The 27,798-nt window shown below is 38.1% G+C and overlaps 1 protein-coding gene across 9 annotated transcripts in view; it reads right to left on the bottom strand.

Moving 5' to 3' along the window:
* PRMT3 (protein arginine methyltransferase 3) overlaps positions 1-27,798 on the bottom strand; it is a 133,513-nt gene that overhangs the window by 69,002 nt on the left and 36,713 nt on the right. For all 9 annotated transcript variants that reach the window (XR_004177500.1, XR_004177501.1, XM_031653373.1 and 6 more), the window contains one exon: positions 21,771-21,870. Coding sequence is in view for 7 of the 9 variants with exons in the window: in XM_031653373.1 (XP_031509233.1) it covers positions 21,771-21,870 (100 nt within the window). In the remaining 2 variants the exon portion in view is untranslated. The remainder of the gene's footprint in view (positions 1-21,770; positions 21,871-27,798) is intronic.

Here is a 27,798-nt window from a genome sequence, read left to right as displayed (position 1 = left end):
AGCTCTCACTGGACATTCAACCTGCTAGAACTCTGACCTTGAACTTGCAGCCTCTAGAACTGTGAGAAATAAACTTCCTTTGTTTATAAATTACCCAGTCTCAGGTATTCTGTTATAGCAGCACAAATGGACTAAGACACAGTGATTCTAGAATACTTACAGACTTTTGAGGCTATAGGAAATAGTTACTGACAGTATGATTCAGTCTATAAAGAACAAGATCTCATTCTGTTTCCAGCAACAATGTATTTTAGGAGCTACTGACACTCTAAATACAACAAATATGCTAGGAGGAAAAAGAACATCTTATTAGACGCATCAGTAAGCTGGCTTTCGCCTTGAGAGCATTTGCTAAACCTAGTCAACGAACATGGAGGAAATAGCAGACAAAGCCCAAAGTTCAACCAAAGTGAGAACTCTAAGAAGAAATCGCCCTAAATAACGGAGCTGGGACAAACAAATGTACCTACAGAGCAAATGTGAATTTACAATCGCATTTGCTGTCACCTGTTTCCCCAATTCAGTTTAGAATCTTGGTGTTGAGTAGTCAAACACATACTTCCTCCCTAACTCCACCCCGTCTCCAATACGCATAAGACAGGCCCCAAGGAGGAATTACGTACCCAGCGCAAAGAAACTAAAAATCTTGACAAAAAAGTGGAAGAATTGATGGCTAGAATAATTAATGCAGAGAAGATCATAAATGAAATGAAAGAGATGAAAACCATGACACGAGAAATACGTGACAAATGCACAAGCTTCAGTAACCGACTCGATCTACTGGAAGAAAGAGTATCAGCAATTGAGGATCAAACGAACGAAATGAAGCGAGAAGAGAAACCAAAAGAAAAAAGAAGAAAAAGAAATGAACAAAGCCTGCAAGAAGTATGGGATTATGTAAAAAGACCAAATCTACGTCTGATTGGGGTGCCTGAAAGTGAGGGGGAAAATGGAACCAAGTTGGAAAACACTCTTCAGGATATCATCCAGGAGAACTTCCCTAACCTAGTAGGGCAGGCCAACATTCAAATCCAGGAAATACAGAGAACGCCACAAAGATACTCCTCGAGAAGAACAACTCCAAGACACATAATTGCCAGATTCACCAAAGTTGAAATGAAGGAAAAAAATCTTAAGGGCAGCCAGAGAGAAAGGTTGGATTACACACAAAGGGAAGCCCATCAGACTAACAGCAGATCTCTCGGCAGAAACTCTACAAGCCAGAAGAGAGTGGGGGCCGATATTCAACATTCTTAAAGAAAAGAATTTTAAACCCAGAATTTCATATCCAGCCAAACTAAGTTTCATAAGTGAAGGAGAAATAAAATCCTTTACAGATAAGCAAATGCTTAGAGATTTTGTCACCACTAGGCCTGCCTTACAAGAGACCCTGAAGGAAGCACTAAACATGGACAGGAACAACAGGTACCAGCCATTGCAAAAACATGCCAAAATGTAAAGACCATCGAGGCTAGGAAGAAATTGCACCAACTAACGAGCAAAATAACCAGTTAATATCATAATGGCAGGATCAAGTTCACACATAACAATATTAACCTTAAATGTAAATGGACTAAATGCTCCAATGAAAAGACACAGACTGGCAAACTGGATAAAGAGTCAAGACCCATCAGTCTGCTGTATTCAGGAGACCCATCTCACACGCAGAGACAAACATAGGCTCAAAATAAAGGGATGGAGGAAGATTTACCAAGCAAATGGAGAACAAAAAAAAGCAGGGGTTGCAATACTAGTCCCTGATAAAACAGACTTTAAACCATCAAAGATCAAAAGAGACAAAGAAGGCCATTACATAATGGTAAAAGGATCAATTAAACAATAAGAGCTAACTATCCTAAATATATATGCACCCAATACAGGAGCACCCAGATTCATAAAGCAAGTCCTTTGAGACTTACAAAGAGACTTAGACTCCCATACAATAATAATGGGAGACTTCAACACTCCGCTGTTAACATTAGACAGATCAACGAGACAGAAAGTTAACAAGGATATCCAGGAATTGAACTCATCTCTGCAGCAAGCAGACCTAATAGACATCTACAGAACTCTCCACCCCAAATCAACAGAATATGCATTCTTCTCAGCACCACATCGCACTTATTCCAAAACTGACCACATAATTGGAAGTAAAGCACTCCTCAGCAGATGTACAAGAACAGAAATGATAACAAACTGTCTCTCAGACCACAGTGCAATCAAACTAGAACTCAGGACTAAGAAACTCAATCAAAACCGCTCAACTACATGGAAACTGAACAACCTGCTCCTGAGTGACTACTGGGTACATAACGAAATGAAGGCAGAAATAAAGATGTTCTTTGAAACCAATGAGAACAAAGATACAACATACCAGAATCTCTGGGACACATTTAAAGCAGTGTGCAGAGGGAAATTTATAGCACTAAATGCCCACAAGAGAAAGCAGGAAAGATCTAAAATTGACACCCTAACATCACAATTAAAAGAACTAGAGAAGCAAGAGCAAACACATTCAAAAGCTAGCAGAAGGCAAGAAATAACTAAGATCAGAGCAGAACTGAAGGAGATAGAGACACAAAAAACCCTCCAAAAAATCAATGAATCCAGGAGTTGGTTTTTTGAAAAGATCAACAAAATTGACAGACCGCTAGCAAGACTAATAAAGAAGAAAAGAGAGAAGAATCAAATAGACGCAATAAAAAATGATAAAGGGGATATCACCACCGACCCCACAGAAATACAAACTACCATCAGAGAATACTATAAACACCTCTACGCAAATAAACTAGAAAATCTAGAAGAAATCGATAATTTCCTGGACACTTACACTCTTCCAAGACTAAACCAGGAAGAAGTTGAATCCCTGAATAGACCAATAGCAGGCTCTGAAATTGAGGCAATAATTAATAGCCTACCAATGAAAAAAAGTCCAGGACCAGATGGATTCACAGCTGAATTCTACCAGAGGTACAAGGAGGAGCTGGTACCATTCCTTCTGAAACTATTCCAATCAATAGAAAAAGAGGGAATCCTCCCTAACTCATTTTTGAGGCCAACATCATCCTGATATCAAAACCTGGCAGAGTACACAACAAAAAAAGAGAATTTTAGACCAATATCCCTGATGAACATCGATGCAAAAATCCTCAGTAAAATACTGGCAAACCGGATTCAGCAACACATCAAAAAGCTTATCCACCATGATCAAGTGGGCTTCATCCCTGGGATGCAAGGCTGGTTCAACATTCACAAATCAATAAACATAATCCAGCATATAAACAGAACCAAAGACAAGAACCACATGATTATCTCAATAGATGCAGAAAAGGCTTTTGACAAAATTCAACAGCCCTTCATGCTAAAAACGCTCAATAAATTCGGTATTGATGGAACGTATCTCAAAATAATAAGAGCTATTTATGACAAACCCACAGCCAATATCATACTGAATGGGCAAAAACTGGAAAAATTCCCTTTGAAAACTGGCACAAGACAGGGATGCCCTCTCTCACCACTCCTATTCAACATAGTGTTGGAAATTCTGGCTAGGGCAATCAGGCAAGAGAAAGAAATCAAGAGTATTCAGTTAGGAAAAGAAGAAGTCAAATTGTCCCTCTTTGCAGATGACATGATTGTATATTTAGAAAACCCCATTGTCTCAGCCCAAAATCTCCTTAAGCTGATAAGCAACTTCAGCAAAGTCTCAGGATACAAAATTAATGTGTAAAAATCACAAGCATTCTTATACACCAGTAACAGACAAACAGAGAGCCAAATCAGGAATGAACTTCCATTCACAATTGCTTCAAAGAGAATCAAATACCCAGGAATCCAACTTACGAGGGATGTAAAGGACCTCTTCAAGGAGAACTACAAACCACTGCTCAGTGAAATAAAAGAGGACACAAACAAATGGAAGAACATACCATGCTCATGGGTAGGAAGAATCAATATCATGAAAATGGCCATACTGCCCAAGGTTATTTATAGATTCAATGCCATCCCCATCAAGCTACCAATGAGTTTCTTCACAGAATTGGAAAAAACTGCTTTAAAGTTTATATGGAACCAAAAAAGAGCCTGCATCCCCAAGACAATCCTAAGTCAAAAGAACAAAGCTGGAGGCATCACGCTACCTGACTTCAAACTATACTATAAGGCTACAGTAACTAAAACAGCATGGTACTGGTACCAAAACAGAGATATAGACCAATGGAACAGAACAGAGTCCTCAGAAATAATACCACACATCTACAGCCATCTGATTTTTGACAAACCTGAGAGAAACAAGAAATGGGGAAAGGATTCCCTATTTAATAAATGGTGCTGGGAAAATTGGCTAGCCATAAGTAGAAAGCTGAAACTGGATCCTTTCCTTACTCCTTATACGAAAATTAATTCAAGATGGATTAGAGACTTAAATGTTAGACCTAATACCATAAAAATCCTAGAGGAAAACCTAGGTAGTACCATTCAGGACATAGGCATGGGCAAAGACTTCATGTCTAAAACACCAAAAGCAATGGCAGCAAAAGCCAAAATTGACAAATGGGATCTCATTAAACTAAAGAGCTTCTGCACAGCAAAAGAAACTACCATCAGAGTGAACAGGCAACCTACAGAATGGGAGAAAATTTTTGCAATCTACTCATCTGACAAAGGGCTAATATCCAGAACCTACAAAGAACTCCAACAAATTTACAAGAAAAAAACAAACAACCCCATCAAAAAGTGGGCAAAGGATATGAACAGACATTTCTCAAAAGAAGACATTCATACAGCCAACAGACACATGAAAAAATGCTCATCATCACTGGCCATCAGAGAAATGCAAATCAAAACCACAATGAGATACCATCTCACACCAGTTAGAATGGCAATCATTAAAAAGTCAGGAAACAACAGGTGCTGGAGAGGATGTGGAGAAATAGGAACACTTTTACACTGTTGGTGGGATTGTAAACTAGTTCAACCATTATGGAAAACAGTATGGCGATTCCTCAAGGACCTAGAACTAGATGTACCATATGACCCAGCCATCCCATTACTGGGTATATACCCAAAGGATTATAAATCATGCTGCTATAAAGACACATGCACACGTATGTTTATTGCGGCACTATTCACAATAGCAAAGACTTGGAATCAACCCAAATGTCCATCAGTGACAGACTGGATTAAGAAAATGTGGCACATATACACCATGGAATACTATGCAGCCATAAAAAAGGATGAGTTTGTGTTCTTTGTAGGGACATGGATGCAGCTGGAAACCATCATTCTTGGCAAACTATCACAAGAACAGAAAACCAAACACCGCATGTTCTCACTCATAGGTGGGAACTGAACAATGAGATCACTTGGACTCGGGAAGGGGAACATCACACACCGGGGCCTATCATGGGGAGGGGGGAGGGGGGAGGGATTGCATTGGGACTTATACCTGATGTAAATGACCAGTTGATGGGTGCTGACGAGTTGATGGGTGCAGCACAGCAACATGGCACAAGTATACATATGTAACAAACCTGCACGTTATGCACATGTACCCTAGAACTTAAAGTATAATAATAATAAAAAATAAATTAAAAAAAAAAAAAAGACTATTTGTGTAGCCATCAGAAAAGTGCTTCAACAAGGACCAAGAGAGGCTGTACAGATACCTTGGCAGCTGTAGAGTGAAGGCTGGCTATTATCTGGCTAGAAGGATGATCTGAAGAACAAGATTTACACCCAGGAATACAAATCAGAACCCAATTATATGAATATTGTCTCCCACTAGACCCAAAGGTAGTGCCATCTTGCACCTGCTTGGAACTATATGCTAGAATACCTTTCAGACATCCAGGCTAGTACAGAAAAACATACAATATGTTAGCCTTTCTTGCATGTAACTCCATCAATCAATCATTCCTTTGTCTGCTTCCATTGCTTGGTTTTTTACTTTAATTTTTAATAAATTTTTCATTTAAAAAAAAAAAAAAAAAAAAGACAGGCCCCAAACATACAACTCTGATTTACAATGCCTGGGTGGCAAGAAAAACCTAAACTCAATAATTTAAAAGTGACCCTTTGACACACTCTTTGGTAAAACTGCGGAAACATGGGTATTCTCATTCCACTGTTGGTAAGAAAGTCAAATGGTACACAGTATTGAGGAGAATTTGGCAATCACCAGTAACGTTGCCTTCTCCCTCCCTTTCTCCATCCCTCCAGAACTGGCCTCAAGCAATCTTCCTGCCTTGGCCTCCCAAAGTGCTGGGATTACAGGTATAAGCCACCATGCCCAGCCCTCATTAACCCTTTGATATATCAATCTCACCTCTAGCAATATAAAATGATATTACACATGTACAAGAATATTCAATATTATTTGTAATAGCAAAAGAATGGGTAAAATTCAAATAAGCATGAATTATGTAGAATGTAATTATCTATACAATTTATTCTACACAAGAATAAAAACCTTATATTTGAAATATACTTGAATATTATTAGTTCAGGTCAGGGGACTGTGCAAAATTAATCAAATACATGTCTAGGAAAGTTGGTGTGCATGTGTGTACAGCCATAAAAAGGAATGAGAAATATTTCTATAGAATAATGAAGTGATTTCTGAGATAGAATTTTAGTTGAATAAAAGCAAAGTATAGAAGAATATCTTGAATATGCTAACTTTTGCATAATGGTGAATATATACATATCTAATATTTTCAAAATAACCCCAAAGATAAAAAGAAAATGGTCATCTATCCACAAAGGAAGATAACAGAAGAAGAAACAGAATCTCCTGTTATCTTAAAATGTACATAAAAATTACTAAAAAATTAGTAATTTTTTGCATAACTAAAACACAAAATTAAACTAAACAAGGGAAAAAGAAGCAATCCTCCCCAAAATTGAAAAAAAGAAAACACTGAAATCTGGTTGTGTATCAAGTTAGTAACATAAAAGGAGAAAATAGTGACAAGTGACTTTAAAAGTAGAACCAATATTTTGACTGTACATTTCTCATGAGATACATTCTATAAGAAAAAATATAAACAAATTTTAAGCTACATTTAGAAGTCTTATTGTTTAGTAGTAAAATTGGTGTTAAATCCCGGAAACTGGCCAGGTGCGGTGGCCCAAACCTGTAATCCCAGCACTTTGGGAGGCTGAGGCAGGCAGATCACCTGAGGTCAGGAGTTCAAGACCAGCCCCGCCAACATGGCGAAACCCCATCTTTACTGAAAACACAAAAATTAGCCAGGGCGTGGTGGCAGGTGTCTCTAATCCCAGCTACTAGGGAGGTTGAGGCAGAAGAATCACTGGAACCTGGTGGGCAGAGGTTGCAGTGAGCCAAGATCACGCCACTTCACTCTAGCCTCGGCAAAAGAGCAAAACTCCGTCTCAAAAAAACAAAAAAATAAAATTCTGAAACTATTATAGGTAGGCTATATGATAAAGCAATTATTATCTTAGGAACCAAGGTTTTCTGCATAGAAGTAAAGAGATGCAAGTATAAAATCAAAGATTTCAAGTAAAAATTCCATAATCTTACATTGAAAATATGAGTGTAGATTTGTGACTTTTTATATTTAAAAAGTTAATAACATCTGGTCTGTAGGAACCTAGATGATGGTCTCTACATATCATTTTCCAGTGAAAGACCAGGATTCTTTGATTCCAAATTTAGGCAGTAAAAAATGACCATAAAATATCTTCTAGTACCAGAAAGTAAAATCTGAATCATAAACATACTTATTTGATATTTTCTGTGTATTACTACAATATATCAACCTGTAATTCAGATATTATATTGAGGACTACTAGGGTTTGTTAAAGGAACACAAGAGACAAGAAAAAAAAGGGAGAGGTGAAACTACAGAAACTACAGATTAAGAAATTTTAGACTTGATACCAAAGGCATGATCTATAAAAATAATTGATAAATTAGACTTTATCAATATTAAAAACTTTTGCTTTATGAAAGACTCTGTTAAAAGGACAAAAGGACCTGCCAGAGTGGGAGAAAATATTTGCAAAGCACATATCCAATAAAGGATTAGTACAAAGAATGGCCAAACACAACAGTAACCAGTGCTTGGGACATAGTAAGTACTCAGTGAATGCTTCAATATAATTTCAAATTTTTTCTTTGTAAAATTCAAGAAAAATTAATATTACTATTTTAATATATAGTACAATACTAACCATTTGGATAAAAGCATATCAATTTATTCATCATCGCTGTACATAAAAGACATCGAGAATGACTGTTATTGCTTTTCATGCTCTTAAATATGTATTTTTATGACAGAATCTCTTAATTTTGATGTAGTCCAATTTATTTTTTCTTTATCTCTCTCTCTTTCTCCTTTTTTTTGTATTTTTAGTAGAGACAGGGTTTCACTGCATTAGCCAGGATGGTCTCGATCTCCTGACCTCATGATCCACCTGCCTCAGCCTCCCAAAGTGCTGGGATTACAGGCGTGAGCCACCGCACCCAGCCTCTCTCTCTCTCTCTCTCTCTCTCTCTCTAAGAGTCAGCATCTTGCTCTGTTGCCCAGGATGGAGTGCAGTGGTGCAATCACAGCTCATGCAGTCTTGAACTTCCGGGCTTAAACCATCCTCCTGCCTCAGCCAATCAAACTGCTGGGATTACAAAAGTGAGCCACTATCTTTTCTCTTAACATTAGTATTTTGGGGGTTTTGACTAAGAAATTTTCTCTATCCAAAGTCATAAATGTATTCCCCTTTTATTCTCTCCTAAGGCTCTTTTTCCATGTAGAACTTTACTCCACTTGGAACTGATTTCTTCATTTTCTATGAAGTAGAAGTCTTATTTCTTTATATTTTCCCCAGTAAGGATATTCAGTTGTTTCAGCATCATCCTTTCCTCACTACTCTGTAATACCACCTTTACCATAAATCAAGTGACCTTATGAGTATGGGTTACACAGGTCTGTTTGTCAGTCTTTGCACAAGTCAAACACTGTTTTAATTGCTGTATTATACTTTATAGCTTGATATCTAGTACACCACGTCCTCCCACCTTATTCTCTTAAAAGTATACAGGCTGCTTTTGGGCTTCTTTTTCATTTACCTAAAAAGCTGATTTTTCAAACTCCACATAAACATGGTTGGGATTTTTACTGGATTGCATTAAATCTACAGACTAATACTAAGAGAACTGACACCTTTACAATGTCTTTCAAACTTCAAACATGGTAATATGATCTCCACTTATTTACAGTATTTCATCAATTCTAAAATGGACACCTCCCCTAATACTACGATTTTTGAAACTGCAATGTATATTAATAAAATTGGTGGCTTTCAAGAGTGATATCAGTAAGGGCTGACCAGAAGCCACTAGCACTTGTCCCTTTCACAAAGACAGCAAGAACAATGAAATATACAACTATGTTAACGAAAATAACCCAGGGAGAGCTCTGGAGACATCACTGGAGTAACAGAAAGCCTGGTGAGCACAAAAACTCAGGATGGCCACATAGAGAATGAAAGAAAACACCAGTCTCCTACCACCCCAAACCCCAACCAGGATCAAGTGGGAATCAGGAGGAACTTCTCCCTAAGGCAAAGAGGTAAGCAAGAGGATCCCAGCAACCTCCATCAACACACTGGACATCTACAGACCTCACCACTGGGGTCGCCTGCAGTCCTGATAGGCAATATGCCAGCTGAGGGAGCTGCCTGGGGTCCAAAAAGCCGTGCTCTCCCAAGAGATACTGACACTGTGTCCTGCCCCCAGTGGCCTGTGTGGTTACTGCCATCTTGGAACTGAAACTACGGCTGAAGTGTACCTTGCTTCAGGGGCTAGTAGCCACAGCTCCCGTTCACCTCTAAGGCTAAGCTGCTGAACCACCCCAGTCTGGTGGTCCAACTTCCCCAGGCAGAGCTGTGAGCAGCTGTTACACCCTTACACGTAGGGTCAAGCAGAGGTGGAGGCACTCCACCTACCCCTCTCCCCACCCCCTCGAGCTGGAGCTGCAGCAGTATGCTGCCTCCTGGGAAGAGTACTAGGGCCACTCAGAGCAGTAACACTGCTCTGCCATCAGGGTTGAAGCAGTGCCCTGCATCCCAGGAAATGGTGCCTTGGCTGCCCAGAGAAGCCACAACCCCAGTACCTAAGCTGAAGTAGTACCCAGTATCATGAGAAATGGTGCCCGGGCCACCCAGAACAGTAATGCCCCACAGGCCTATGGTGAAGTGGCATATCATCCTCTGGCGAATCAGTGACCTGGCTAAGCTAAGTATCTGTGCATCCCAGGGCTGAGCTGATGCAGTATCCTGCATCCCAGGGAAACAAGAGCAGCGGCTGAGCTGAGACACCCTACCTTACACAACAACTCTAGTACCCTGCTTGCCTGAAGCTAGATTAACCCCCACGAGTCCGAGCTGCAGAAACACCCCTTTCCTTGGGAAGTAGAGTCATCACTGTGCCTTTAGGCCACCAGCTGCCCTTAGGGCCCAAATGACAGCTGAGCTCCACCATTCTGGGGTACCTGCTGCTGCTGCACCCAGCCTCACAGAGTCTGGGATACAGCTAACACCCACCATCCTAGTGTCTAGAGTCACTACTATACAGTCTACCCTGCTCCCCCAAGCCCAAACCTCCAGAACATCCCTGCTTCCCCAGGGTCAGGCCAGTGCTGTGGCTTGAACTCCAAGGGTAAAACCACAGTTACAACTGAGCTGTCTGGTTCCGAGCTGCTGGAGGGTGCCTCATTGTCACAGATCCTGGTTCTTGTGGGAAACTTACATCCAACCCTGCCACAGAGGGTGAATCGGCACTCCAAGACCCAGGTGCCACAATAGGTTCATGGGACTCTGATTGCAGTACTGTGGCCCCATTGCAGCTCCAAGCACCACTGCTGCTGCTTATAGACCATGTCAGACCTAACAGCAGGGTCAGCTAAGTCTTCCTATTGTAGGAAAAATGAAAACAGGAGGATCTCCCAAACTGTTGCAACTGCGTACCTTAAAAACTATGCTGCTGCCACCACTGCCACAGACTTCTACAGCCTATACCACTGAGTAACTCATATTATTGCTGATGTTGAACACAGGTCAAGAAGCTGCGTAGAGGCTGTACCATTGCATCTATCTGGAAACAGAGTCACCACACCACTCCCAACTGGAACACTAAAACTCATCTACAGGTAGAAGTCTTTCCCTTTGGAACACTAGGAAGTCTGGAAACGGCCATTGCTCCACCAGATGTCTACATCAAAAAAAGTTGAATGATCTCAAATACAAAACCTAATGATGCATCTCAAAACACTAGAAAAACAAAGTAGAAGGAAAGAAATAATAAAGGTCAGAGCAGAATTGAACAAAACTGAGACTTAAAAAATAGAAAAGATCAATAAGAAAACTTGGTTTTTAAAAAAGATAAGCAAAATTGACAAACCATTAGCTAGACTAACCAAGAAGAGAGAAAACACCAAAATAAATAAAATCAGAAACAGACATTAAAACAGATACCAGAGAAATGCAAAGGTTTATTAGAGACTATCATGAACAACCATACGCTAACAAACTGGAAAACCTAGAGGAAATGGATACATTTCTGGACACATACAACCTACCAAGATTGAACCAGGAATAGAAAATCTGAACAGAACACAAGTAACTAGATTGAATCTGTAGTAAAAAGTCTATCAAAGAAAAATTCAGGACTCGATGCCTTCACTGTTAAATTGTACCAGACATTTCAAGAACTAACAGCGACTACTCTCAAACTCTTCCAGAAAATCAAGAGTGGGGATTTCTTCCAAACTCATTCTACGAGGTTAGCATTACACAGATCAGTTAAAGACACCAGCAAAAAGGAACTGCAGGCCAATATCCCAGATGAACACAGATCTAAAAGTCCTTAACAAAATACTAGCAAACTAAATCCTGTGGCACATCAGAAGATCACTTGCCATGATCAAGTGGGATTTATCCCAGAGATGCAAGGATGACAAAATGTACACAAATCAATAAACATGATACTTCAACAAAATGAAAGACAAAAGCCATATGATCATCTCAAAAGACACAGAAAAAGCATCTGATAAAATTCAACATCGCTTCATGATAAATACTCTCAACAAGTTAGGCATAGAAGGAACATACCTCAACACAACAAAGGCCATCAATGACAAAACCACAATCAACAACATACTGAATGGGGACAAGTTCAAACCATTTCCTCTAAGAAATGGAATAAGACAAGGATGTCCACTTTCACCACTTTTATTCAACATAACACTAGCCAGAGCAATCAGGCAAGAAAAATAAATAAGGACATCCAAATTGGAAAGAAGGGCGACAAATTGTTCCTGTTTGAAGACGACATGATCTTACACAGAAAATCTAAAAACCTCTTGGAACTGACAGATTCAGTAAAGCTGCACGATACAAAATCAGTATACAAAAATAGTAGCACTTCTATACCCAGGGGAAGTAACAAAGAAATCAAGAAAGCAATGCCATTTACATAACTACAGTAAAATAAAATACTTAGGAATAAGTTTAAACAAAGAGTTGAAAGATCTCTACAATGAAAACTACAAAATACTAATGAAAGAAATTGAAGAGAACGACCAAAAATGGAAACTCATCCCATGCTCATGAATTGGAAGAATTAATACTGTTGAAATAACCATACTGGCCAAAGTGATTTACAGATTCAGTGTAATTCCTATCAAAATAACAATGACATTCTTCATAGAAATAAACAACCGTAAAACTTGTATGAAACCACAAAAGATCCTGAATAGCCAAAGTGATCCTGAGCAAAAAGAGCAAAGCTGGGGGTATCACAATACCTGATGTCAACAAGCTATAGTAACCAAAACAGCATGATATTGGCATAAAAGCAGACACATAGACCAAAAGAACATATTGGAGAACCCAGAAATAAATTCATACATTTATAGCCAACTGATTTTTGGCAAAGGTACCAAAAACATTCATTGGAGAAGGGACACCCTCTTCAATAGTTTGGGAGGCTGAGGTGGGTGGCTTGCTTAAGCCCAGGAGTTCAAGACCAGCCTGGGCAATATGGCAAAACACCCTCTCTACTAAAAACACAAAAATTAGCTGGGTATAATGGTGCACACCTGTAGTCCCAGCTCCTCAGGAGACTGGGGTGGAAGGATTGCTTGAGCCCAGGAGGCAGAGGTTGCGGTGAGCTGAGACGGTGCCAGGGCACTTCAGCCTGGGTGACAGAAAATAAATAAATAAATAAATAAATAATAAATCAACTAAAAATGGATTAAAGATTTAAATGTAAGAACTGAAATTATTTATTTTTATTTTTATTTTTTGAGATGGAGTTTTGCTCTGTCGCCCAGGCTGGAGTGCAGTGGCGCAATCTCAGCTCACTGCAAGCTCTACCTCCTGGGTTCATGCCATTCTCCTGCCTCAGTCTCCCGAGTAGCTGGGACTATAGGCACCCGCCACCATGCCCGGCTAATTTTTTGTAGTTTTAGTAGAGACAGGGTTTCACTGTGTTAGCCAGGATGGTCTCAATCTCCTGACCTCGTGATTGGCCCCCCTTGGCCTCCCAAAGTGCTGGGATTACAGGCGTGAGCTACTGCGCCCAGCCAAGATCTTAAATTATTAAACTAATAGAAGAAAACATCGGGAAATGCTTCAGGACATTGGTCTGGGCAAAGACTTTGTGGAGATGATCTCAAAAGCACAAACAACAAAAGCAAAAACAGACAAATGGGATTATACCAAATTAAATAGCTTCTACAAAAAAATCCCATGCTGATGAGGATATGCATGTGGCCAACAAGCATATGAAGAAAAGCTCAGTATCAACACTGATCATTAGAGAAATGAACATCAAAATCACAATGAGATACCATCTCACACCAGTCAGAATGGCTATTATTAAAAAGTCAAAAAGTAGGCCAGGTACGGTGGTTGACACCTGTAATCCCAGCACTTTGGGAGGCTGAGGCAGGCGGATCATGAGGTCAGGAGATCGAGACCTTCCTGGCCAACACGGTGAAATAGAATAAATTACAAAAAATTAGCTGGGCGCGGTGGCGGGTGCCTGTAGTCCCAGCTACTCGGGAGGCTGAGGCAGGAGAATGGCGTGAATCTAGAAGGCGGAGTTTGCAGTGAGCCGAGACTGCTACTACACTCCAGACTGCGCTACTATACTCCAGCCTGGGCGACACAGTGAGACTCCATCTCAAAAAAAAAAAAAAAAAAGTCAAAAAATAAGAGTGCTGGCAAGATCGAAGTGAAAAGGGAACACTTACACACTGAGTGTAAATTAGTTCAAACATTGTGGAAAGCAGTATGGTGATTCCTCAAAGAGCTAAAAACAGAACTACCAGGCCAGGTGCGGTGGTGCACACCTATAATCCCAGCACTTTGGGAAGCCGAGATGGACAGATCACTTGAAGTCAGCAGTTCGAGACCAGCCTAGCCAACATGGTGAAACCTTGTCTCTACCAAATACACAAAAATTAGCCAGCATGGTGGCGCACATCTGTAGTCCCAGCTACTCAGGAGGCCAAGGTTGGAGAATTGCTTGAACCTGGGGGGCGGAGGTTGCAGTGAGACAAGATCGCGCCACTGCACTCCAGCCTTGGAGACAGAGGGAGACCCTATCTCAAAAACAAAACAAAACAAAACAAAAAAACAGAACTCCCGTTTGATCCAACAATTCCATTACTGGGTGTATACCCAGAGAAATAAAAATCATTCTACCATAAAGAGCAAGATGCATGTGAATGTTCATTGCAGCATTATTCACAACAGCAAAGATACGGAACTGGAACCAACCTAAACGCCCATCAGTGACAGAGTACGATAAAGAGAATGTGACACAGATACACCATGGAACACGATGCAGCCATAAAAAAGAATGAGATCATGTCTTTTGTGGGAACATGGATGGAGCTGGAGGCCATTATCTTTAGCAAACTAATGCAGGAACAGAAAACCAAATACCGCATGTTCTCACTTATAAGTGGGAGTTAAATGATGAGAACTCACGAATACAAGAAGGGAACAACAGACACTGGGGTCTACTTGAGGGTAGAGGTTGGGAGGAGGGAGAGGAGGAAAAAAAAAAAAACAAAAAAACTACTGGGGGCCAGGCGCGGTGGCTCACGCCTGTAATCCCAGCACTTTGGGAGGCCGAGGTGGGAGGATCACGAGGTCAGGAGATTGAGACCATCCTGGCTAACATAGTGAAACCCCGTCTCTATGACAAATACAAAAACTTAGCCGGGGATGGCGACAAGCGCCTGTAGACCCAGCTACTTGGGAGGCTGAGGCAGGAGAATGGCTTGAACCCGGGAGGCGGAGCTTACAGTGAGCTGCGATCCGCACCACTGCACTCCAGCCTGGGCGACACAGCGAGACTGTCTGAAAAAAATAAAAGAAAAGAAAATAACTATTGGGTACTAGGCTTAGTACCCAGGTGATGAAATAATTTGTACAACAAACCCCAATGGCATGAGTTATTACCTAAATAACAAACCTGTACATGTACCCCCAAATCTGAAAGTAAAAAAAAAAAAAAAAAAGCCACTAAAAAATTAAAGTTTCTGCACAGCAAAGAAAACAATAAAGAGACAATCTGCAGAGTGGGAGAAAATATTTATAAATTATTTATCCAGCAAGAGATTAATATCCAGAATATATAAAGAACTCAATAGCAAAAACTCAAATAATCTGATCAAAAATGGGCAAATAAACTGAATAGACATCTCTCAAAAGAAGACATATAAAAGGCCAGCAGGTACATTAAAAAATGCTCAACATTACTAATCATCAGGGAAATGCAAACTGAAATTATAATGTGATATTATTTCATGCCAGTTAGAACAGCTGTTATCAAAAAGACAAAATAAGGATGCAAGGATGCAGTGAAAGGGAATTCATATACACTGCTGTTAAGAATATACATTAGTACAGCCATTATGAAAAAGAATATAGAGGTTCCTCAAAAAACTTAAAATAGAACTATTATATGATCCAGCAATCACACTACATATTCAAAGGAAAAGAAATCAGTATGCCAAAGAGGTGTCTGCACTCCCACGTTTATAAGAGCACTATTCACAATAGCCAAGATATAGAATCAACCTAAGTGTCTATTAACAGTTGAATGGACAAAAAAAAAAAAAAAAAAAAAAAAAGGCGTTAATAAAAAATAAAAAGTTAAAAAAAAAAAAAAAAAAAAAAAAAAAGTGGCGTGTATACACAATATACAGTTTACAGAAGATAATTTGTATTTATCATAAATGCTTGTGTGTCTACAAATGCAAGCTGTAAATTTGAAGGGTTTACTTTTACTCCCAGGGAGAAGTAAACGGTATTACTGACAAAATATTTTTAAGTTGTTATAGAATTTTAGAGTTTAAAATCAAAATTAACAAACATTTTGTGTTCTCTGAGGGATTACCTGAAAAATGTTTATAAGGGCAATTGATTCGTGTTCCTGAATAACTTAACCTTTTAATATTCATGATTAGAATACTTTATAACTTATTGAAGATTGAATAAAAGAAAGGCTAGGAAGTGGTTAAGAGCATAGACAAAACAAACATATAGATTATAAGACCAAAATAATTATACACAAGGGACGTATTCTTAATTACATTTCTATTCTCTTTGTTTTCGTTTTATTCTTGATTCAGATGTTAGCGTACTTATGAAAAAATACGAACCACAATTTTTCTTTCATTGTTCAAGTACTATAAATATCTCCCTGTTAACACTTAACAGTACTAGAAAATAGTACTGTGGAATGGGAATTTTATATTTTATCTAAAATTATTAGGCATTGTCAGTACTGCCTAAAAATTGTTTCCAAGGCAGCAAACTGAGAATTATGCTTGAAATATACATAAAATACATTTTGATTCAACTAACATTAAGAAAAATACCAAGAATACCCCAAATCCCAGTCACTCACATCCATCAGTTTACTTTCATACTTCTGCACACCAACCACAGACAGTCAATTAGTAAATGCTAGACATGGAAAGAGAAAGTCTTCTGCTTTTACAAAGGGCTGTAAGCGAGGGAGAAGCCCTAAGAATGTTCTTCCTCCAAGAATTAATATTCTTTATTTCATGTATATGATTATTTTCAACTTTTATTGAATTAGCTAGTGTGGTAGCTCGCTCATGAGTTACAGAGTACTTAAAAGTTTGTATAACTTTCCAAACTGAATGGCTACATTATTAAGATCTTATGTGCCAGAAACTGTTCTAAGAAATTTGCATGTATTGACTCATTTAATCCTCACAAAAAAACCTTATGAAGTAGGTAATACTGTTATTTTCATTTTATAGAGAAGGAAACTGAGGCATAGAGAGGTAACATGCCCAAAAATGGAGGTAGTTTGCCTATGGACCAACATTCTTAACCCTGTCATATACTAACTCCATGCCTTTAATGTGTTGTACATAAAATTATAAAAGTCTGAAGCCAGCGAATTTCTGTCTGGGAACATTCTCTTACAATTCACATTCCGTCATTTACTAATGCTAAGCCCTGTGGACTTACTCTATGTCCTTGCAAAGTCATGCTGAAAACAGAGGAAACACAGCAACACCAAATGAGTCAATTTGGCTTACTGGGTCAGAATTAGGGATGCTTATTTTGAACAGTTTTATTACATAGTCAGAAATAAGAAGCAATAAAGAACAGCTCTCAAAACAAGAACTTCTATTGGTAGACTAAAATGTAAAAAATGGGGACACAGACACAAAAGGCAATACGTATTAACATCTTCTGGGGATTAAACTGTTTACATTTAACTGAAACAATTTTGTCAAACAGAAATTCCATCTGATGAAAATGAAAATGTAGAGCATGAGGACTATAGTTAGTAATATTGTATTGTATATGAAACATTTCCTAAGAGAATAGATTTTAGGTGCTCTTACTACATACACGAAGACAGGTAAGTATGTGAGATGATGGACATGTTAATGTGACAGCAGTAATAATTTCACTGTGTAAATAAAAACATCATATTGTACACCTTAAATATATAAAATAAAAACAAAACTTCTCTTAAATAAAAACAAAAATGAAAATATAAAATTAAAGGCAAGCCTAAAACTGGGAATTTGTTAATAAAAGACAAGTGATCATTTATTAAATAACATGCTAACAGCAATAATTTAGCTTTTAAAATTAGTCTTATCTAGAAAAATCTTCCAAAATAAAGACAAAAATTCATGAACAGGTGCAGACTAAAAACATATTTAGATTCAGCCATGGAATAGTTAGTGGACCACAGAAGAAGAAAACAGATGTACATCTCTGCAATATATGATTTCTACATTGCTATACTGGATTACACGTCCATTAAACATCTGTGCCCAATTCTGGAGGGTATATTCCATTTTTGTCTTTCCTTGTTGGAAACACTTGTAAAAAGAGAAAAAAAAAATGCTTAACCGTGGTTCATTCTAGATTTTTGTATCCTTATTATGTTGTATGTAAAGAAAAAACAAAGACAGGAGTCTGTGCAATTTAAGTTTAAAATGCTGGTTCATGAAAATGTGGCTACAGATTTAAAATAGTCGTTTACCATTTGCCTACTGTTTCAGCCAATGTGCCTGAAACATGGAGGATAAATTTTAGAAAGCATACCTGCCCTTTGTTTAATTATGTAATTAATGTTTTCCAGTTTCTCACATCAAAAATCCTAATGAAAGTACTAAATAAAGTTAGGGACTTGTAGGATTTAGAAGATACCATAAATGATATTTCCAATCCACAAAGATGACTGAAAATAATTTAGCACAAGCCTTCTTAATGCCTTAATGCAAATTTCACTAGAGAAATAAGGCCATCCAGAGCTGACTGCCATAAGTTCAGTGTCCAATGCCCCACCTAGAGCACTTAAAACAGTTGCTAGACTTCAACTCGCTTAAAACAAGGAAAGCCAGACAGTGAGATAATGCAAATGCTTAAAAGTAACACCTTTGTGGCGAGGAAGAAGAAAAGTTCTTAGTTATCCCTTCCTGGACACACTGATTTGTTTTTCATTACTGGTTTCCAAGCATCTTGGCTTCCAAACAACTGGCTCCTTTCATCTCAGGCTCCAGTGACTCCAATGACTGCCTTCCTGAAGAAGGGAGAGGTCCTACCCAACCAATGCTCTAAAGTGAAAAATGTTCTTTATTTCAGTTAAAGCAAGAGTCCATGGCCTATTAGGAACTGGACTGCGCAGCAAGAGGTGAGTAGCAGGCCAGCACTACCACCTGAGCTCTGCCTCCTGTCACATCAGCAATGGCATTAGATTCTCATAGGAGCATGAACCCTATTGTGAACTGTGCATGTGAGGAATTGAGACTGTATGCTCCTTATGAGAATCTAATGATGTAAGATGGAACAGTTTTATCCTGAAACCATCCCATCCCTATCCCCCAATCCATGGGAAAACTGTCTTCCATGAAACTGGTCCCTGGTGCCAAGAAGTCTGGGGACAGCTGAGTTATAAGTACAAACTAGGAAAAGAGAAACCACAAAAGCTGTCTAAAATAGAGGAAAATTAATGTCAAAAGTCACTTATACAGAGGATAAAAGATATGAGAAGTCATCAAGAGAGTGAGACAACCAGACTTTATAATGCCCACAAGTTTATAATTCCTAGGCTACTGCTACAAGAACCCAGGGCTGGGGTTGCACAGTGGATGCTGGAATTACAGCATGCTTGTCCGGTGGGAAGTGGAACCACAAAAGAAACAGCTTTTGCCAGCAACACACTAGAGATAAAGAAGGGAAGAAATGCCCTGGCTTCTCCCTTTCTTACATTTTGGGAGATTTAGTGTTTCTAGTGTTTCCCATTGGGTTCCCCAAACTCAGTAGAAGTCAGCCATCATTGGAGCTTTGGAAAGGCAGCCTGCAGGGTTAGCCCTCCTTAGTACAGAAGAAAGCAGAAGGGTACAAAATGGATTCCAGTACAACTTTCAACAGTATAACTTTCAAAGTTCACATCATAAAGACAATCTCATGAATTCATTCAATCCAGCTAACTGCAGTTATTAAATCAGCTGGTTCTAAGGTATTAATTGCATATTAATAATTCTAGATCATCTTTCAGATTTGGGAGTGAAAAATCCTAGAACATCAACATCCAGAAGTATCATTCTGCTAGGCAGAGCAAGAACTATCCCATTAGTTATTGTAATCAGATATATAATAATGTTCAACTGAGGTAACAGGAAGTTTGGACAAGTCTTTCTTTTGGTTTGCCTATAAAGTCTATTTTGGAGTAATTTAAAAGATGCATTTTCCAAGAAGAGTAAAACATACAGCATAAACTATTTAAAATTCTTGTCAACTATATGCCTCAAATGTGCTTTCTCGGAAGCATATTTTCATAGTCTTTAAAGAAATGTTACATTTTTAATTCATATCTACTCTTTCAATTCATGAGAAATTAGAGTGCTGATACAAATTCTTTGGTGTGAGAATATTAATATTGTGACTAAAGGTTGTTTAAGGCCAATCTTAGCATTAAAAAAAAATCAACATACTGTTTCATATACAAAATCGTAACCGTCAACAACTGTGACTGTCATCAGCTCTAGACTGGAACTCCCTACACTACTACATTAAATCTGAATATTCCAAAAGTTCCTTGAAATGTCTATTTCACCAGGATTATAACTATGTTTATTCAAAATTTATAAAAAAAATATAAAGCAAAACTCATTGTCTTAAAATTTTTTGATAAATTTATTTTATGAAAATATATCTACCAAATAGAACTTTAAGGAAAAAAGAATTTCAAAATAATTTAAAAATCTTTATTAGAAATACTATCCAGTTTATTTCTGTCAAATTGACATATCAGTAAGTATAATCAGCTGTCAAATACAATTTTTTTTTTTGAGGTGGAGTCTCGCTCTATTGCCCAGGTTGGAGTGCAGTGGTGTGATCTTGGCTCACAGCAAACTCTACCTCCTGGGTTCAAGCCATTCTCCTGCCTCAGCCTCCCAAGTAGCTGGGATTACAGATGCCTGCCACCATGCCTGGCTAATTTTTGTATTTTTAGTAGAGATGGGGTTTCATCATGTTGGCCAGGCTGGTCTCAAACTCCTGACCTCAGGTGATCCACCTGCCTCAGCCTCCCAAAGTGCTGGGATTACAGGTGTGAGTTACCATACTCAGCCCCCATTAATTTTATTTTCCATATATTTAAAAATAAATATTCTGTCTTGACTCAAGATTTCAACAGCAAATTATGAAGCTATGTAACATGCCTTCCTTTTATTATTTCAATAACAGCAATAAATTCTATTTTACGTGATAATGGACATTGATCACTTGGCCTAACAGATTAAAAAGATAGGACATTCAGTATGATAATGGTGGCAGTATTATGTTAATTTTGATGAAACAGTCCTAATAAGTTCTTACTAGTCCCTGAAGGCTTTCAGGCAAACACTTAGATATCTAAAACTTAGAAAGTAGAAAAATAATTTATTAGGATTTTTAAGATAAAAAAGATAATTTATCACTTTTTAAAGATTATGAATAGCCAATAAATAAGCGCCATTTCGGAATAAACTACTGTAAGAAGACTGTAGCTATTTTTTTAAAATTACACATTACAGTATCTACTAATGTAGCTACTTAAAAAATAATGTCACCATTCTGCCATGTATCGAATATAATTAAATTCAGGAAAACTATTATCTTATTCATTACTTTAAAAAAGTTTTTTCATTTTACCAATGAAAGTAGTTTTTTCCGTAAACACTCACCATCCACTCAGATATAATAACATCCACTTTTTCTACAGGAAGATGAACTTCTTCAATCTTTCCTTTAATTAGTGTAATAGTATCTTCAAGTTTATTTAGTCTGAAAATTATCATAATGAATTAGATTAGTAGATTAAACAGATTCTGAAAGCTAGTTAAATTACATAATTTTTTGCCAACAACTCATTTTGTGGGACAAAAAAGTATTTCAATCAAAGTTTAGTTGTTCTTTGGACACTATATTTTATGGTTACTCCATGAATGCCCAAAAATGTTTCTGGTTAATATGGCAATACAGTGAATCAATATTTAAAACTTGAGTTTGAAAAGAAATCCAAATTTTATCAAGAATAACATGTCAATGAAGTTACATGTCTTTAAAACAAAAAACAACACAGAGGTGAAGACAGACATATAAGACATACAAAAGTATGGTTTAAAGGGAAATAGTGTGTCTGTCATAGGGCTGAGAGAATTTGAAGCCCCAAGCCCCTAATTTAACCCCTAGATTCTCTGGCATTTGTCAGCTATGTGATCTTCACCAACATTTTAAGTAATTTCATTGAGCCTGTGCTGCTCAGGTGTGAAAGAGAATACTGACCCTATTTACTTCACAGGCTATTAAGAGGATCAAATACTTGTGAAAGCTATACATGTGTCTATAAATAATAATGACACTATCAACAACAAAACATTAAGTGTTATATAAAACCTGAAATCCTATCACTACCAAAAATTATTTAACCTTGACCAGTGGCAATCATTAGATGTTTTTATACACTTGCTAATAAGATTAGCAATAGTTTCAACCTCCCCTTCTTTTGTAATATGAAACAACAGTTAATTTCACAAAGGTGAATGTAAGCTGCTGGTTAAGTTTATATCTGATTAATAAATTCTGAATTCTCAGAATGTACATTTTAACTACAGAGGATATTTTTCCTCCATCAAAGAAGAAATTGTCCCTCCTTAACTTCATTGGGTATTATTTACATACAATTCAATGCATTCATTTTAGGTTAATTTTGTTAAATTCTGAAAAACAGATACTTTGTTGACCACCACCATCAATATACGGAACATTTCCTCTTCCCCCAAAGATTAGTGCCCATTCGAGAAAATCTCCCCATCCACAAGCAACCACTGATTTTCTTTCTTTCATTATATATTAGAGTTGTATTTTATAGAGTTTCATGCTAACAGAATCGTATTGCTTCTTTTTGTGCCTGGCTTCCTTCGATAAGCATGACATATTTTCAGTTTCACGTATGCTTTTGTGTATATTAGTTTGTTCCTTGCTACTGCTGGGTAGTATTCTACCACACGGATAAATCACAATTTTGTTTATACATTCACCTGTGTATATAATTCTGGATTGCTTCTAGCTTTGGATCATAATGAATAAAGCTGCTATAAACATCTGTGTATAAGCAGAATTGCTCCATCAAATGGTAGTATATATCTAACTTTTTAAACAAAGTGCCAACTTGTTTTACAAAGCATATACACTATTTGACATTTTAAGCAGTAATACATGTGCATTCCTGTTGCTTCACATCCTTGTTAATACTCACTATTGTTGATCTTCGAAACTTTCACTGTGTAGAAAGAATTCATTGTGGTTATAAACTGCATTTTCCTAATGATCAAGCATTTTTTCTAGGCTTGCTTGCCATATTCCCAAGTCTTCTTTTGTTTGAATCTTTTGCCCATTTAAAACATCAGGTCAGTTGAAGTCATTTTTTTTTTTTTTTTTTTTAAAGACAGGGTCTCACTCTGTTGCCCAGGTTAGAATGTGGTGGTGCAATCACAGCTCACTACAGCCTCAACCTCTCCCAAGCTCAAGTGATCCTTTCACCTCAGACTCCTGAGTAGCTGGGACTACAGGTGTGTGACACCATGCCTGGCTAATATTTGTGGTTCTTTGTAGAGATGGGGTTTCTCTACGTTGTGGCTGGTCTCAAACTCCTGGGCTCAAACAATCCACCTGCCTCAGCCTCCCAAAGTGCTGGGATTGCAGGCATGAGCCACCACGCTCAGCCCAGTTGTATTCTTATTACAGAATTGTAAGAGTTCTTTACATATTCTGGATACAAATTCTGTCAGATTTATGTACAGTGAATAATTCTGCCATACTGTGGCTTGGTTCTTAATTTTTTAAATGGTATGTTTTGAAGAGCTAAAGTTTTTAACTTTGATAAAGACCAACTTATCATTTTGTTCTTTTATGGTTCATGCTTTTGGTGGCATATCTAAGCAATCTTTGCCTATACCAAATACTTCACCTATGTTTTCTCCTTAAATGCTTCTGCTTTCATTTCAGTTAATTTTCCCATATGTACCTTGTTCATTTTTCCCCCATATCAATAACTATTGATATAGTGTTGAAAAAACTTTGTTCGACAGACTATCAACAGCGATAGTTTCAACGTTGTTGGGAAAACTATCACTAACTTACGGAATTACTTTGATATCTTTGTAAAAAACAACCATGTATGTATAGATTTATTTCTGGACTTTCAATTCTGCCCCCCAAATTTAGATGTGTATTCTTATGCCAATATAACACTTTCTTGATTACTATAGCTTTAAATTCAGCCAAGAAATTTGACAGTGTACATCCTTAAAGTTTATTTGTTTTAAAAATCCTTCTGGCTATTCTTGATCATTTGCACTCCCATATCTTTTTTTTTTTTTTTTTTTTTGAGATGGAGTCTTGCACTGTCACCCATGCTGGAGTGCAGTGGCGTGATCTTGACTCACTGCAAGCTCTGCCTCCCGCGTTCACGCCATTCTCCTGCCTCAGCCTCCCGAGTAGCTGGGACTACAGGCGCCCGCCACCACGCCCAGCTAATGTTTTGTATTTTTAGTAGAGATGGGGTTTCACCGTGTCAGCCAGAATGGTCTCGATCTCCTAACCTCGTGATCCACCTGCCTCGGCTTCCCAAAGTGCTGGGATTACAGATGTGAGCCACCGCGCCTGGCCTTTTTTTTTTTTTTAAGAGAGTGTCTCACTCTGTCACTCAGGCTTGGGTGCAGTTGTATGATCATGGCTTACTGTAACCTCAAACTCCTGGGATCAAGAGAATTTTTTGGAATTGATAAAAAGCCTTAAGCCACAGAGAAAAGTAATCCAATGAATCTCAAGACTAAATTTTAAAAAATCTTTAATACTTAAGACAAATCAGAGGCAAAAAAATCAACAAAGGCAAATTGTCTTCAATGGAATAACAATTGTTCTGATAGGTGACTTCTTGATAGCAACAATGAAAGCCATAGATAGTAGAATATCACCAATGAACCAGGTAAACCTTTTCTTAAACTGCCGAAGTAAAAATAGTTTAGACTTGCAGGACATATGATCTCTGTTGCAACTATTCAACTGCTATTGCTGTGTGAAAGAGGCAATAGACAATATGTAAACAAAAAGGCCCGGCCGTGTTCCAGCTTTATTTACAAAAACAGGTAGCTGGCCCAGGGACTGAGGTTTACCAACTCCTGTACTACAATATTACTGCCAATGTAGAATTCTGTATGTACAGAAAAATATCTCCCAGAATTATAGGCAAAATACATTTCAGACCAACAAACAACATTCTGTTTGGCTACTGACATAAATGTACAATGAAGGAAACACTAAAAAATTAGTTCAAGAAGAAAACTGGTCCTAGATGGTCAGGGAAAAAGGAAGAAATGAGAAAAGCAAATGGACATACGTAGTGAGTCAATACATAAATCAGAGTGTCAAATCTAACTCACATGAACCAGAGATCTTACCCATATAATAGAGGGAATCAGGAAGCCCAGACTAAGAGATCTGGGATATTAAAAGCAGCTGCTTTAGTCCTTCCTTCCCTATATGAGCTACACGATCTCTGGCCCGGAGTAGAAAAGGTCTGCAAATGGGGTGGATGGGTTATCAATTCACACAGTAAGAAGCCTCACTCTATGTGCCAGATTAATCCCTGCTTCTTCTGAGTCTCCTGATTGCCTGTACCTTTGAAATTATTAATAAAGTTTAAAACTGCGTAATCTCTCTCGGTAATATTGGGTAATATTCATTTGTGTCTGACTTGAAACTACGTTAACTCAGAATGGTGTTGTGTGCAGGACTCTCTTGCAGACCCATGAGTCACAAAGGCTAAAGAATTTCTTTAGCCAGAAAAAGGAATTTAAAAAAAAAACTGGCAGAGGATTGAATCCTAGGATGTTTGCCTACCTAATCTTGGTAGGAAATGGCAAGATTTAGATAACTAGCTAGTGGACTGATAGGGAATAGTATGCAGAGGGTAAGATAGTAAAAAATCCCATTCTCTGGCTGTTACTAGTTTCTAATAAATGTCAGTCCTTTCAAAGAGGAAATGGTGGCAAGAGAGAGAGTTTTTCCTTTCACTGAAAGACCTTCTTATGCTTTTACATCTACCTGGAAAGATGAAGTATTCACTAGGAAAGTAATGAACTTAAAACTATGAGTTGCCACAAAGACAATGCAAACAGCTAGAGGACAAGTTTCGGGGACTACTATGTTCTGAAAGTATTCAGTAAAAAAGAAAAGAAACTGTTTTACGGAGAAATACCAGAAAATCCTGGTGATTCACTATTGGCATAAACTCTCAACATTTACTACTGGCATAAATTCTCAGAATTAATAAACAGGGAAACACATCACTTACTTTATATACTGCTGAGTAGAAGGGGTAACTGGATTGATGACTGATCCCCAAGTGGCTGTGAAGAGATTCTTCCAGGTGGTATGACAACCAATCTGCTACAGTGAGTAAAAGCAGGATTGCAGCATACCTACCCCAAGGGAAGTAACTGCCATACTCTCTTCCCCACATATAAAGCAAACAGTCCTTCTGAAGGAGTAGGCATGCTAGGAGCACAAATGAACTTAGATTGGCTTTATAACAATAGAATTTAATGCTATGGACAGAGGTGACGATGTATGTAGAAATTAGCAACTCCCCATTCTCATATACTTTATGTAATCTTACGATTAGGAGGCCAAGAGAATATTCAGGAGGCACTACCTGATTGACTGGCTCAGTTAACAAGCATGAGGCCCACACGAAGTTTTTAACATAGAAAGGAAAAGGAAAATCAATGAGAGTAAAGAAAGGACAAGGGAAAAAAACCCCAGCTCACTGAGAAGGACTCAATGGTTTTTGAAAAATGATGTAAAAAAGAGAAATCAGATGGGAGTTCTACGAAGAAATTATTAACAAGCTTTATAGAGGACAGGTCAAATCCTGGTGGTCACTAAGGGTTTTTAGAGACTTATTCTTTGCATAAGTGATTGCAGAAAACAATAAAACAAAGACACCTGAGAAATATATAGAAAGGAGATAATGATCAAGGTCAGAAGGTGGTGGGGAGGAAGAAATTAAAACAGCTGACCCATGATTCACAGCCAACATTTATTGGGGGATGTTCATCCCCAGGGTGAATTTTCCATTTAAAGTGACTTAATGTCCTTGCATTGTCTGGGAGGAGGTTAAAAACATTAACAATAGGCCAGGCGTGGTGGCTCCTGCTTATAATACCGGCACCTTGAGAGGCCAAGATGGGAGGATTGCTTGAGCCCAGGAGTTCAAGACCAGCCTAGGCAACATAGGAAGAACTTGTCTCTACAAAAAATAAACAAACTAGGCAGGCATGGTGGCATGGGCCTGTGGTCCCAGCTACTTGAGAGGCAAGGTGGGAGGACCACTTGGGCCTGGGAGGTCAAGGCTGCAGTAAGACATGATTTTGCCACTGCACCCCAGCCTGGATGACAAAGTAAGACCCTGTCTCAAACAAACTAACAAACAAATAAACAAAAATAATAATAAACTCTGATTAATTATGTATTCAGCATCTTGATACTTTTATCGTAATTTATTTATAGCTTCTTTCTAATGTCTGTATTCATAAACATACACAAACATCATAAAAACAGTTTTGTTTCTTCATACCCCATTCTTACACTTTTCTTTTGATCATATTAGTGCATTGGCTAGGATCTCCTTTATGGTGTTGGATAGAA

Source organism: Papio anubis, chromosome 12 (assembly GCF_008728515.1).
Source record: "Papio anubis isolate 15944 chromosome 12, Panubis1.0, whole genome shotgun sequence".
NCBI lineage: Eukaryota > Metazoa > Chordata > Mammalia > Primates > Cercopithecidae > Papio > Papio anubis.
The sequence above is the reverse complement of the archived record's forward strand: the minus strand, read 5'-3'. Positions and strand labels throughout refer to the sequence as shown.